The following is a 12,207-nucleotide window of genomic DNA, read 5'->3' on the forward strand; positions in this document are numbered from 1 at the left end:
CGTTCCACTACCTTGAATTACGTATTTCGAGACCCGCAACAGACCCTGCCCTCAGAAGAAAGTGGTAATGTATATAGGAGACTCTCAACATGGCAGCCTTTCGACACCCATAGAAAGTGGGGGGGAAAGTATTTCTTTTGCCCCTCACAAATATGGCTGCACTGTACAAAATGTCCGTGCCCTTCCCAAAGACGGCTGCTGAGGTAAAGGAGGGGGAAATTAAAGCAGAGCCAGAAGGCTAGGCAATAGAGAGCCGTGTTACTCCTGGTTGCTAAGGTAACAGCCAACGGCGTGAGGGGATGGTTCCCGGTGGGCGGTTGCCCGCGGCGGTGGTGACTGCGGTGGGAAGCCTGGCATAACTGGCGGAGGGGACGGACGGACGGACGGAGGGAGGGAGGCGGTGGCCGATGGGGGGAAAGCAAACGGCTGTGGGGCTCGTGGCAGCTGCTGAGACGCTTGGAGCGCAGGTGAGGGGCGCGGTCGTGGAGGGTGCCGCGACGACGAGCTGATAGGAAGCGACCCGGGGATTCCCGTGGCTGGCTGGGTGCCGCCTTGAACCTTCCGGGAGGCGGGGAGGGAGGGGTGGCGGTGAAAGAAAGCTTTGGCGACAAGGGAGGGGATGCCTCTGAGAAAAGTAGCCGGGCGTGTCATGTCGGGGCTGAAGCGGTGGTCAGGAGGAGTCGTAGCGCCGTCATCTTTTCGCCGGAGGGGTGTGGTTTCGGGCTGCATGGCGTGACTTCGGGAGGATGCTGTGAAGGCGTGATTTCGACTGCCCAGGTGTGTGAGGGAGACCGGCCCGCCGCGATTGGAGTGCGGTACTGTATTGTGAAGGACGCGACGGGCGGGGGGTAAGCGAGGTCTTGGGGTGAAGTGGGGTTCCGTGAGTGGGCGTCGGTGTAGTGAGTGACTCGGGGAACTCAGCCGTAGGCATTGGAACATAGTGCTCTTTTGTAGCTTCCCTGTTGATTGAATCGTATTTCCTTTGATGGAAGCCACTGTTTCCCCCTATTGCCCATCCCTCCCTCTTAAGGGCCGTGATGGTTCTGCCTCCTTCTTCTGGTTGCAGAGTGGGTGCGGTTGTCCTCATGGCTCTGAGAAACTGCTAGGATTGTCCTCTGCTGATATGCAGCCGCGGTTGCTCTGCTCTGGTGGTCTGTTGTAACTGTTTGGAAGGAAGCAACTGTACTGTAGTCAATTGTGTGGTCTCTTGTGTGGGTGGGCAGATGAGGCAAGTAGATCTCCTTCTACTTAGTCCTGCACCCAGCACTTCTCATTAGACAAAAGATTATCTTTTATGTTCCTGTTCAGAAGACAACTAAATGTGTCATTTTCATGACAATGACACTTAAAGTTTGAAATTTGGGCATATTCACCTGAATACTTCCAATGAAGACTATTTGTAAGAAGGAGGGAGGGAGAGAGGGAGAGAGCCATCCCTCCCGCCAACTGCTGAGAAAGAGAGCCAGACCCCACCAGTTCCCCCACCCCGGAAGACGAGACCTCCTGGACATGACCCGGGGAATTTGGAGGGAAATTTGAAAGGACTCATGATTGCGGAACCTGGGACTACATTGGCGGGCACGGGAGAAAAAAGGCAGGAGATAGTGGAGGTGGGAGATATAAGGAAGGGGGAAGGAGAGTTGTCAGTAGGCTGGGAGTGGATCTGGGTAGAAGATCCATGCACCGGAAAGACGGAGAAATTGTGGGTCCCCAAGGAAGAAGCAGACGCGCAGAGGTGGCATGAGTTAAGCCCCAAACCTTCACTAAGGGGTGGAGGAGGATGCTGAGAGAGGAAAGAGAGTTGAAAGAGAACGAAGGGAAAGGCTAGAATGGAAGATTTGGGAGAATCAACAAAGGGGATTCCTGGAGTCCCGTGGGAGACAGGGGAACCCCCCAGGGAATGTGACTGGGTAGACGTTCAAGAGGAAGACACAATCCCCCTACTGGAAGGAGAGGAGGGACTATTACTGAATGCTGACACCCCACCAGAGTGGCCTGGGCCCTGGAATAGCCAGGGTAAAACCCTTTCAAAATAGATGATTGGAACCCCCCTTCAGACCCATTGTCAAAAGGGGAGAATGTTTGGAATGCTTTTGTTGACACTGGACTGTTGTTGAATACCCCAATAAATGTTACCCCCATTTCTAAACCGAAGAGAGTGGGTGCATTCATTGACAAAGTGTTGGAGCAAAATATTGAACCCTCACACTATTACTAACAAATTTAAAACTAAAAGGCAATGGGGAGGAGAGCTGTGTGTTTGTGGGGCAAAACCCCAACCGTGCTTTGGGTAATACTTGCATTAAACTAACCAGAATGCCACAAACAGCGTGTGAGCTTTCATGTTCTCCAGGAGTCTTCATACGATGGTACAAAAAAGGTGAATGGGGAAGAAAAAGAAACATTCAGAAATTAAACTAGATGTAGACGTGAGATCTGCAATTCTCCATCTAATATGCAATCACCATCTCGAAGCTGAGTGTAAAAGGCAGATTTCATGGCAACAATCAATGTATTCCACCAGCGCTACTTTGCAGAGAGAATGCAGTTTCTTCCTTGTGTAGTTCTCTAAAGCAGGCTGAAAGAAATAGGGAAGGAGGGTCATTCTCCCACTGCTTTGCCCCAGGATTCCAAAATCCTTGGCTTTGAAAAGGAAAAAGGATTTGGGGGGACATGACCCTAGTGTGTAAAGTAAACAAGGTATGGAGAAAGTGGATAGGGAGGGTTTTCTTGTTGTTGTTGTTGTTGTTGTTGTTGTTGTTGCTGCTGCTGCTGCTGCTGCTGCTGCTGTTGCTGTTTAGTCGTTAAGTTGTGTCCGACTCTTCGTGACTCCATGGACCAGAGCATGCTAGGCCCTCCTGTCTTCCACTGCCTCCTGGAGTTAGGTCAAATTCATTTTGGTAGCTTTGATGACACTGTCCAACCATCTCGTCCTCTGTCATCCCCTTCTCCTCTTGCCTTTACACTTTCCTAACATCAGGGTCTTTTCCAGGGAGTCTTCTCTTCTCATGAGATGGCCAAAGTATTGGAGCCTGAGCTTCAGGATCTGTCCTTCCAGTGAGCACTCAGGGTTAATTTCCTTCAGAATGAATAGGCTTGATCTCCTTGCAGTCCAGGGGCCTCTCAAGAGCCTCCTCTAGCACCACAATTCAGAAGCATTAATTTTTGGCAGTCAGCCTTCTTTATGGTCCAGCTCTCACTTCCATACATCACTACTGGAAAAACCATAGCTTTGACTATTCAGACTTTTGTTGGCAAGGTGATGTCTCTGCTTTTTAAAGTTCTGTCGAGGTTTGTCATCGCTTTCCTCCCAAGAAACCGGCGTCTTTTAATTTTGTGGCTGCTGTCTCCATCTGCTGTGATCATGGAGCCCAAGAAAAATCTGCCACTGCCTCCATGTCTTCGCCTTCTATTTGCCAGGAGGTGATGGGATCAGTGGCCATGATCTTGGTTTTTTTAATGTTGAGTTTCAGACCATTTTTTGCACTCTCCTCTTTCACCCTCATTACAAGGTTCTTTCATTCCTCCTCACTTTCTGCCATCAGAGTGGTATCATCTGCATATCTGAGGTTGTTGATATTTCTTCCAGCAATCTTAATTCCAGCATGGGATTCCTCCAATCTAGCCTTTCGCATGATGTATTCTGCATATAAAATAAGCCGCAGGACAATATACTGCCGCCTTCTTATTACAGATTCTAGAACCTAGGGTTGTCCAATAATGCTGAACAATAGAAAATTCAGGAGAGGTAAAATGAAGTTCATTTATGAAAACTGTGGAATGCACTGCCACAATATACAGTGCTGGTCAAAAGTGTTATTAATTTTTAAAAGGGAGGTAAATAGATTAATGGAGATGAAGCTGTCAAAAGTTACTAGTTATGCTATTAGCTCCAGCATTAACACGTTCAGTATCAGTTGCTGGGTCACATGAGCAGGAGGGTGACATTGCACTCCTGTTCTGCTTGTGGACTTCCTGTAGTTGGCCACTGTGGAACAGAATGTGGAACTAGACTGGCCTTTAGTCTCTTATCCAGCATGACTCTTCTTATGTTTTTATGACAGATAATACCAGGTTGTGTCCACAGATCAGATGGGCTCCACACATGAATCTTTTATGGAGGGACAACCCTTTGTGCTCTGGCTGCATTTGTGTTTAGTCTTGTGTAATAAAACCAACAAGCAATAGCAACCTGAGCTGTAAGGTTTAATTTCCTGTGGAACTAATAGATATCTTGGTCTAGCAGAGACAGTAAATTGCTCTGTGCATCACGGCCACAGAGAAACAGGACAAAAGTCTGCAAAGAGCTGAATTTCAGGTTAACTGGCAGCGTAGCAATGGGCTGCCATGGCTGCAGCCTTGCCCATCTGCTGGGAGAAAATACCACACGGGAGAAAACATTGCACCACTTACATTTGAGAGCTATTCATCTTCTCTCAGTGTAACCTACCTCGCAGGATTATCCTGTGGATAAAATGAGGGGAAGAGCTACACATGCTGTCCTGAGGTCCTTAGACGAAAGGCAGAACAAAATCTTGAGTACAAAATGTCCTTATTATGTTGAGGGAAAACATCTATCTTTCGCTGAGAGGACACGTTTTGCAATATGCAGTAAATACTTTATAATATCCAGTATAAATGTGCAATGTGCTATAATACTTACAGTGCACAAACAGCTCAAAACTTGTTCTGCTAAACAATGGTTTGCTCACAGGCCATTAATGACCTGTCATAGGTAATATGGGAGTCTTGATCCACTCCCTTCTAGCAGAAAGCCATGCAACTTGTCTGTCTCTTCTATTTTGGTAGTGCTTAAGAGATTAATTAGGATTCCTCAGATACAGTATTGAGGAACATGAATCAAAGCAGAGGAAGGTGGCATACTACAGGTCGGAGAATACCAAATGGGCATTGTATATATATTAGTCTAAAAGATATTAAAGGAAACAATATACTGTGTGTAACATTAGGTTATTCTTTTTGACAGGTTTGCCCCTGGTCACTATTAACTATCCTACACATGTTAATTATGTGTGCTAAGATGGAACACATTTTCCAAGTGAAAAATCTTTTGCATTTATGTATAGTCCTTGAATAAATCAGGGATGGGCAACGCCTTTATTGGACCAGTAAAATATAATTAGAAGGCATATTTTTTGATTCTCCAAAGTTTTCCATGATTTTGCAGTGACAACTTTTTAAAAGAAAAGAGAACATTTGGGACCCCAAGAGCCCAGCAATCTGCAGAAAGAGGAAGTCCCCTGTTAAAGCAATCTTGACAGACATCCATCCAACCTCTACTTAAAAACCTCCCATGAAGAAGAATCCACAGTTTCCTGAGGCCATCTGTTCTATTGCTGAACAACTCTTAGCATCAGAACCTTCTTTTTAAGGTTTAGTTGAAATCATTTCTCTTAATGTAATGAAAACAGCACAGTTTATGTAAAAGAAAGGATCCTGAAATTTGAGAGAATCCCCACGATTTTTTTAAATCTATAAATTGAGGGTTGAGGCAAAATATCTATACTCAGTGGGCATAGAATGCTGGCTATTCCTAGGCAGGGTAGCAGGAAAAAAAGAGGTGTGTGATTAATGAATAAATGGAGTATATTGAAGGGGGAAAGTCTGTTTATCTGGGATGCCCGACAATTATATTCCATGTTCCAGTATTTTCTGGCAGGTCCCAGTTATATACACCCACTCCACAATTTTATTTCATGTTGTTTTCTAATTTTATTTACACTACCCTACACTGTCTTGTAGAAGTTCCTCTTTTGGAGGTGCAGTAGGATCGCCATACCTGCTGGAGATTGGTTCCAAGCCCCCCAAAGATACTGAATACCATGGATAATAGCAAGTGAACGATCGATCGATCGAATAGCAAGTGAACGATCGATCGATCGATCGATCGATCGATCGATAGATAGATCGATAGATAGATAGATAGATAGATAGATAGATAGATAGATAGATAGATAGATAGATAGATAGATAGATAGATAGATAGATAGATAGATAGATAGATAGATCTATCGCATGGTAAAAGGAAAAGACAAAAAATTCACAGGCATTACCAGAACTGGCCACTAGAGGGTTCCTGCAACCATGCAGTGTATTCTTAAATACATAAGTACTGTATTCATAGCATAGTCCCGTGATGGCTAACCTTTTTGAGCCCGAGTGTCCAAACTGGGGAAGAAAGGGGAACCAGCAAGCCGCAGAGACTGCAGAAGTGGGGGCAGAAGGGGGAATTCCGGGCATGGAGGTTCCTCCAGATCCCACTCCGGATCCGCCTCCAGTCGAGCCCAACCCCCACCAGTGCCAGCTGCTCTGGATCCTGGCCTGCTGCCTATTGGGGTGCTAGCATCATGGCTGCAGCCGCCTCCTTAGGTTTGGCTGCTAGGGATAGCAATCCAGCGACTTATGGCTCACATGCCAGCATAGAGGGCTCTCTGTGTCAGCTGTGGCACGCAGGTTTGTCATCCTTGGCATAGTCTCTGGCTCCCTCTAGTGGCTAGTGCTGGTACTACATTATTATTATTCAAATTGCTAACCGTTGGTGGCAAAGGGGCTGCTTCTTTGTAGCTCTTTCGCCCCAGCAGTTAGAGAATATGCGATCAGAGGAGGCTTCGGACTGCCTGGTAAGGTGCTGCTTTCTGCTTGCTTTCTGCTTTTTAAAAACTGTTCTAGGTGGGTTTTGCTGCGTGGTTTTGGGCTGGATGGTGGAATTATGATTCTATGCTGTGATGGGTCTTGCAGGGTTTGTTTTTTAGTGTCCCCCCTCATTTCCAATGGGTCTTGCGGGGTTTGTTTGTTTTGGGGGGGTTCCCCCATTTCCGATGAGTCTTGCACTCTCTGTTTGCTTTTGGGGTTTTTTTGTTTGCATTTCTGATAGGTCTTGCAGGGTTTGTTTGCTTTTTGGTTTTCTTTTTTTGCATTTCCATTGGATCTTGCAGTGTTTCTTTGCTTTTCGGATTTGTTTGTTTTTCCTTCAGCCGGAATGGATCAATCACGTTTCCAATGGGTCTTGCAGTGTTTGTTTGCTTTTCTGGGTTTTTTCCCCTTCGGCCAGGATGGATTAATCGTGTTTCTGATGGGTCTTGCTCTGTGTGTGTGTGTGTGGGGGGGGGTAATTTTTTTTCTTCAGCTGGAACGGATTAATTGCATTTCAATGCATTCCTATGGGATATGGTACTTCAACTTATTTATGACCATTTCGAGTTACGACTGGAGTTCCGGAACCAATTAAGTTCATAAGTCGAGGCACCGCTGTTGCTTTTTCTGGATTTGTTTTTCTTTTTAATATTTTTCAGACTATGGATAAGTGAAACCACAAATATTGATCCTGTGGATACAGGGGTCCTACTGTAATTGCATTATTAGTGGTTCCTAACCTTGGGTCCCCAAATGTTCTTGAACTACAATTCCCAGAAATCCCGGCAAGCACAGGTAGTGGTGAAGGCTTCTGGGAGTTTTAGTCCAAGAACACCCAAGGTTGGGAACCAGTGCATTATTTTATTTACTACAAAGCACAGTAACCCAGGCAGTCCAGCTGCACTGGAGTGCCCTCCTACTTGTTCTACTGTGCAGAGGCTTGGTCTCTTCCCCCCTCCCCCAAAGTCATGTCTTGAGGGCACCGCTGTCTGCTTTTCCCACCTGCTGTATCTTTCTGCAGTGTCTGAAGTGCTCTTCCCCACATTACAGTTTAATGCTTTGCTTATAAACCTGTGCCCTCTGTTGCAGCTCCTGTCCTGCCTTCCTGAAAGCTGACACCATGACCCTGACCAAGGGCTCCTTCATCTACTCCAGTGGGGAGGAATATTGTGGGGAATGGAAGGAAGGTGAGTGAGGCTGGGCAAGTTGTGGGCAGCCCTCCATCAGACAATGGCTGCCATCGCTACATTAACCAGACTGGAGATCTTTGAAACACCTGATTGGCTGACATTGTAACTAGTAGTGATATGCTTCTATACCTTTTAGGGAAAAGTTTAAATGTCCTTCCAGATGTGTTTTACCCCAACCCCATAATCTCCAGAAAGCTTGGCTGTTTGCCACTGGCTGTAGTAGATGGGGATGATGGAAGGTGTATTCTAGCATATTAGAAGGATGGCAGATGGGGGAAGACTAATCTAGAAACTCCTGACTGAAATGTCCCACTCCTAACACAATGTATTATTATTATTATTATTATTATTATTATTATTATTATTATTAGTATTAGTATTAGTATTAGTATTAGTATTAGTATTAGTATTAGTATTAGTATTAGTATTAGTATTAGTATTAGTATTAGTATTATTAGTATTAGTAGTAGTAGTAGTAGTAGTAGTAGTAGTAGTAGTAGTAGTAGTAGTAGTAGTAGTAGTAGTAGTAGTAGTAGTAGTAGTAGTAGTAGTAGTAGTATTTTGCTTTCCTGCGTTTTGGGAATAAAAGTGACTCCAGGATGGGCAGCTGAGGCTAGACAGCAGTTCTGCCCTTCTAGAGTACTATGTAGAAAACAGGGTTTGACACCCTTAATTCTTGTAAGCATAAATTAATCAGAAATGTAACTTTGCTTCTAGACAGATTGTGCTTTCTCTGCCCTGGCCCCCTCACCTTTTTGCCTCCTGTGTCCCATTTTGTCTGCATAGTGTTGGAAAACCTTCTTTAGGGATATGCATGTGATGCATTACAGTGTCTGAGAACCTTCACTGGATGCAAAAAGCTAGGAATTTGATACTGTTCCTTGAGGCCCACAAAGCTCTTTAGGAAAGGTCTGGTGCCTGCATTTGTGTCTGTGTACAACTGTATAATGAGCCCCAGCATGCCTTGTCAAGGAATGGTAAGTGGGGAGAACAAGCAAAGGCAGGGTTTCTCTCCATTCTTGCTCTGCACGCCTGCTCAGTCAGCATGGCCACTACCACTGTCCACTTTCTGCTCTCCTTTTCCAATTGAAAGTGTCCTGTTAATTTGTGGGTTACTGAGTGCAGTGGTCTCCTTTTGGACAACTGGCACAAGAGCAATACTGGTTGTTCTCTCTGATTAGGACGCCGGCATGGTGTTGGGCAGCTGACATTTGCTGATGGCAGCATTTATCTGGGACACTTTGAGAATGGTCTCTTCAATGGCTGTGGGGTGCTCACTTTTGCAGATGGCTCCAGGTGGGTACAGGACTGTGGGCACTGGCACTACTCTGAACTAGTATATAAAGTGGGTGCATGTGCATGACCTAAGAGGCCCTAAGAAGAGTCAATTAGAATCTGTAGTAGAGGCTGTTTCTGCTGTGTAACTGAATGTCAAGAATGTCTGTGAATTGCTACCCACTGCATGGCAGTCCTTTTTTAATGTCAGCATGCACATGTGACTTGGAGCCATACGCAACAGTTTTTGGTATTGGCTTTACCATCCATCCATCTACACAGGTTGTCTGTAGCCACTGGGTTACTGGAAAGCCATTTTAAAGACCTGCCAGCGATGCCTCCTTAGCCTTGAGTTTTCTTTCGTGAACAGTATATTCTTCCAATTCTTCTCAAAAGCCTTGCAGGATCTGCTTGTAGGTTGTAGGTAGCAGTTCCCCAGCCTGACAAACTCCTATCGCCACTTCAGGTACGAAGGGGAATTTGTGCAGGGGAAGTTTAATGGTGTTGGAGTCTTTACACGCTATGACAACATGATCTTCGAGGGAGAATTCAAGGGCGGACGTGTCGAAGGCTTTGGTGAGTCCTAAGGAATCCTTATTTTTGAATACAGCAAAGCACATATTTGGAAGCATTGTTGCAATGCAGAATAGATATAATGACTTGGGCAGATATCATTCTCTAAATGCCAGATACAGCATAGACGTTGACTGACAATTCTGAATTCTCTCCTCCTCATCTTGTTTTGTCCCTCTCTGTAGGGATCCTTGCCAGAGTGCTCTCACACTGTGCAGCAAATCTGCTGCTCTGCAGCCGTACCAATGTTGTTTTATTTTCTCCTGCAGGGCTTCTTACATTTCCTGATGGCTCCCACGGGGTCCCCCGTAATGAAGGCTTCTTTGAAAACAACAAATTATTGCGACGGGAGAAGTGCCAGGCAATTGTGCAGCGTGCACAGAGTGCCTCCAAGTTGGCACATGGCCTCACAGCATGACGGGGGCAAACTCTAAAACACCTGACCCCAGGACTCTCCTATGAACTACAGCCTAGTCAGCAGATTGGCAGAAGCATGGAGTGCAAGAGTCACCAAGATAGACAACATCTCTAGGAGGCAGATGATCTCAACTCAACCTCACTCAGCTGGGCAGTCTGCCTGGGTGGACAGCTTGCCCCAGAGTGTGAGCTAGTGCCAAACCTCAACTACAGAGCCTGTTTTTTAATACATATAGATTGTTTGTCATTTCTAAGGCAGTGGCATTCCCTTGATTCCCATGGGCAGTCTGCTAATGCTATAGCCCCACAGCTGTGACGGGCACAATGAAATCTATACTCCCTACCCCATCTACTACGAGGAGCAAGGAGCAAATCACTCATGTATGTTGTGAGGCTTTACAAAGATACTCTTACATCTTTCCCCACTTTCAGACTATTGCAGCTGGTAGGTACTAAAAACAACCAGATTGTCCTTATTTTCCAGGGGCAGAATGCTCTTGTTTGAAACTTGCATTTAGCAGTTTCCTATTCCACTCAATGGTCCTAATCCTCTAGTTGCCTCCTTCCTGCTCCATGAAGCAAGATGTTCCTTTCCTTATCCAAATAGTAATAATGCAGAATTGCAACATTGATTAGAATTCTAGACCTCCTGGATACGATTTCCCCCAGCTTTGCAGATCAGTATGATGAAAGCAGCTTCAGCTGTAATGTCTGCTCCAGAAAATACCTGGGATCTCTTTACATTTTTTTTCTAGCTGTCTTATGCTTCATCCTGTTTGTGAGGGACAGTATGAATATTTGGGGTGGTATTGGGGTAAATGAGCATTTCACAGCTGTCCTCCTTTCCTTGGGATCTTTATTGATTGACCTGGAGGGTCTAGGAGGTGAAAACCTACTTTGCCTCCAAAGCTATTGCAGGGCATCCATGCACCACAGTGCTACATAACACAGGCTTGTGCACATGCTGCATTTCCAAGATCAATCTACTGCAGCAAGCAAACCTGAATGCAGCACTCACTATCATTTATATAAATTAAAACAATTGGCACATCAGTACTGTTGGTAATCACAGGAAAAGATAAATGGCTTTGCGAAAGATTAATTCTTTAGGCCCTAAAATTTCTGTATTGTTCTCAGTACCTTCCTCCTGTCTTTGGAGTGCTTTTCATGGGTGTTGCATGAATGTTTTTAAGCCTATCCTTGCTGCCTCAGTAGCTACAAAAATGATTTGAAAATAGAATTATTTTTTAAAAAAATTATATGCTAACCTGTTTCCCATACTATATAATATATAATTGTAAACACACAGTCCTGCGAGTTCCCCAAATAAGCAGTGACCTTTCGCATTTCATTTACTAGGTCCAAAGAGACAGCTGCTCCCAGAAATAGTGATTTTAAAGGAACACATTTTGTCCCATCAGAAGAATTTTTAATCTGTCTCATTGGAACTATTTGATAAGTTTATGAAGGAAGCTTTGGAATAATTTATGGTATTAAGATAGCAGGGTTATCTTAGTATCAGAGATTACTGTATATCCCAGGTTCTCTAACCATTATGGCCATGGGCCATGCTAGCTAAGAGTTTCTTTGCCAAGGTTTACCTAATGCATGAGTACAAATTAAGCTGGGTCAAAGAGGTGCATGGAGAAAGCAACACTTCTGAGGTTCCTTGCTGGAGAAATAGGCTAACTGGAAGTGCAGAACTGGAGGAATATAAGGGGAAGCTAATTGTTGTGAGGAGATAGGAAGCGAGACAGTATATAGCAGGATGAAGGCTGAGTTGGGATTAAGAAAGCTACCGTTGCTGCCCAACCACTTTGTGTTTCTGTGCACTAAAGTGAAGCATGGGATTGTTTAAAGACGGGGGGGGTGTTCTTAGCCAAGCATTGACCTGCATTGTATGTGTCCCCAAGTGCCATGCTGGAGCCTTGCGTGACCAGCTCACATCCACAATGAATGTCTGTGTGTCAATGCCACCCTCGTGCCTTTGTGTCTCTGCCCATGTAAGGGCTTGGCCAAATAAACAGTTGCTGGATCTCTGCCTCGTTGTCTTTTTCCCCCCATAGGGATGACAGAGCAGTAAGGGCAGGGTGTGTTC

At 45.1% G+C, this 12,207-nt stretch overlaps 1 protein-coding gene across 4 annotated transcripts; it reads left to right on the plus strand.

The window, feature by feature from the left end:
• Positions 1-325: 325 nt before the first annotated feature.
• On the plus strand, positions 326-12,149 carry MORN4 (MORN repeat containing 4). Of its 4 annotated transcripts, none has more exons than XM_020812038.3 (5): positions 326-467; positions 7,744-7,841; positions 9,026-9,140; positions 9,586-9,695; positions 9,962-12,149. In XM_020812038.3, the coding sequence occupies exons 2-5, from the start codon at positions 7,775-7,777 to the stop codon at positions 10,108-10,110; spliced, it is 441 nt and encodes a 146-aa protein (XP_020667697.3). In that variant the 5' UTR covers positions 326-467; positions 7,744-7,774; the 3' UTR covers positions 10,111-12,149. The 4 variants fall into 4 exon arrangements, with proteins under 4 accessions (XP_020667697.3, XP_020667701.3, XP_020667698.3 ...); XM_020812042.3 differs by lacking the exon at positions 326-467 and adding an exon at positions 505-815; XM_020812039.3 differs by lacking the exon at positions 326-467 and adding an exon at positions 637-777.
• The last annotated feature ends 58 nt before the right edge of the window (positions 12,150-12,207 follow it).

Source organism: Pogona vitticeps, chromosome 3 (assembly GCF_051106095.1).
Source record: "Pogona vitticeps strain Pit_001003342236 chromosome 3, PviZW2.1, whole genome shotgun sequence".
In the NCBI taxonomy this organism is placed as follows: domain Eukaryota; kingdom Metazoa; phylum Chordata; class Lepidosauria; order Squamata; family Agamidae; genus Pogona; species Pogona vitticeps.

What these genes read in the sequence shown, in the direction of transcription:
- MORN4 (XM_020812038.3), top strand. Translation starts at nt 7,775, where the DNA reads ATGACCCTGACCAAGGGCTCCTTCATCTACTCCAGTGGGGAGGAATAT. An exon ending in TTGTGGGGAATGGAAGGAAG is followed by an intron (nt 7,842 to 9,025) that starts GTGAGTGAGGCT and finishes CTCTCTGATTAG; the next exon opens with GACGCCGGCATGGTGTTGGG. An exon ending in CGGACGTGTCGAAGGCTTTG is followed by an intron (nt 9,696 to 9,961) that starts GTGAGTCCTAAG and finishes TTTCTCCTGCAG; the next exon opens with GGCTTCTTACATTTCCTGAT.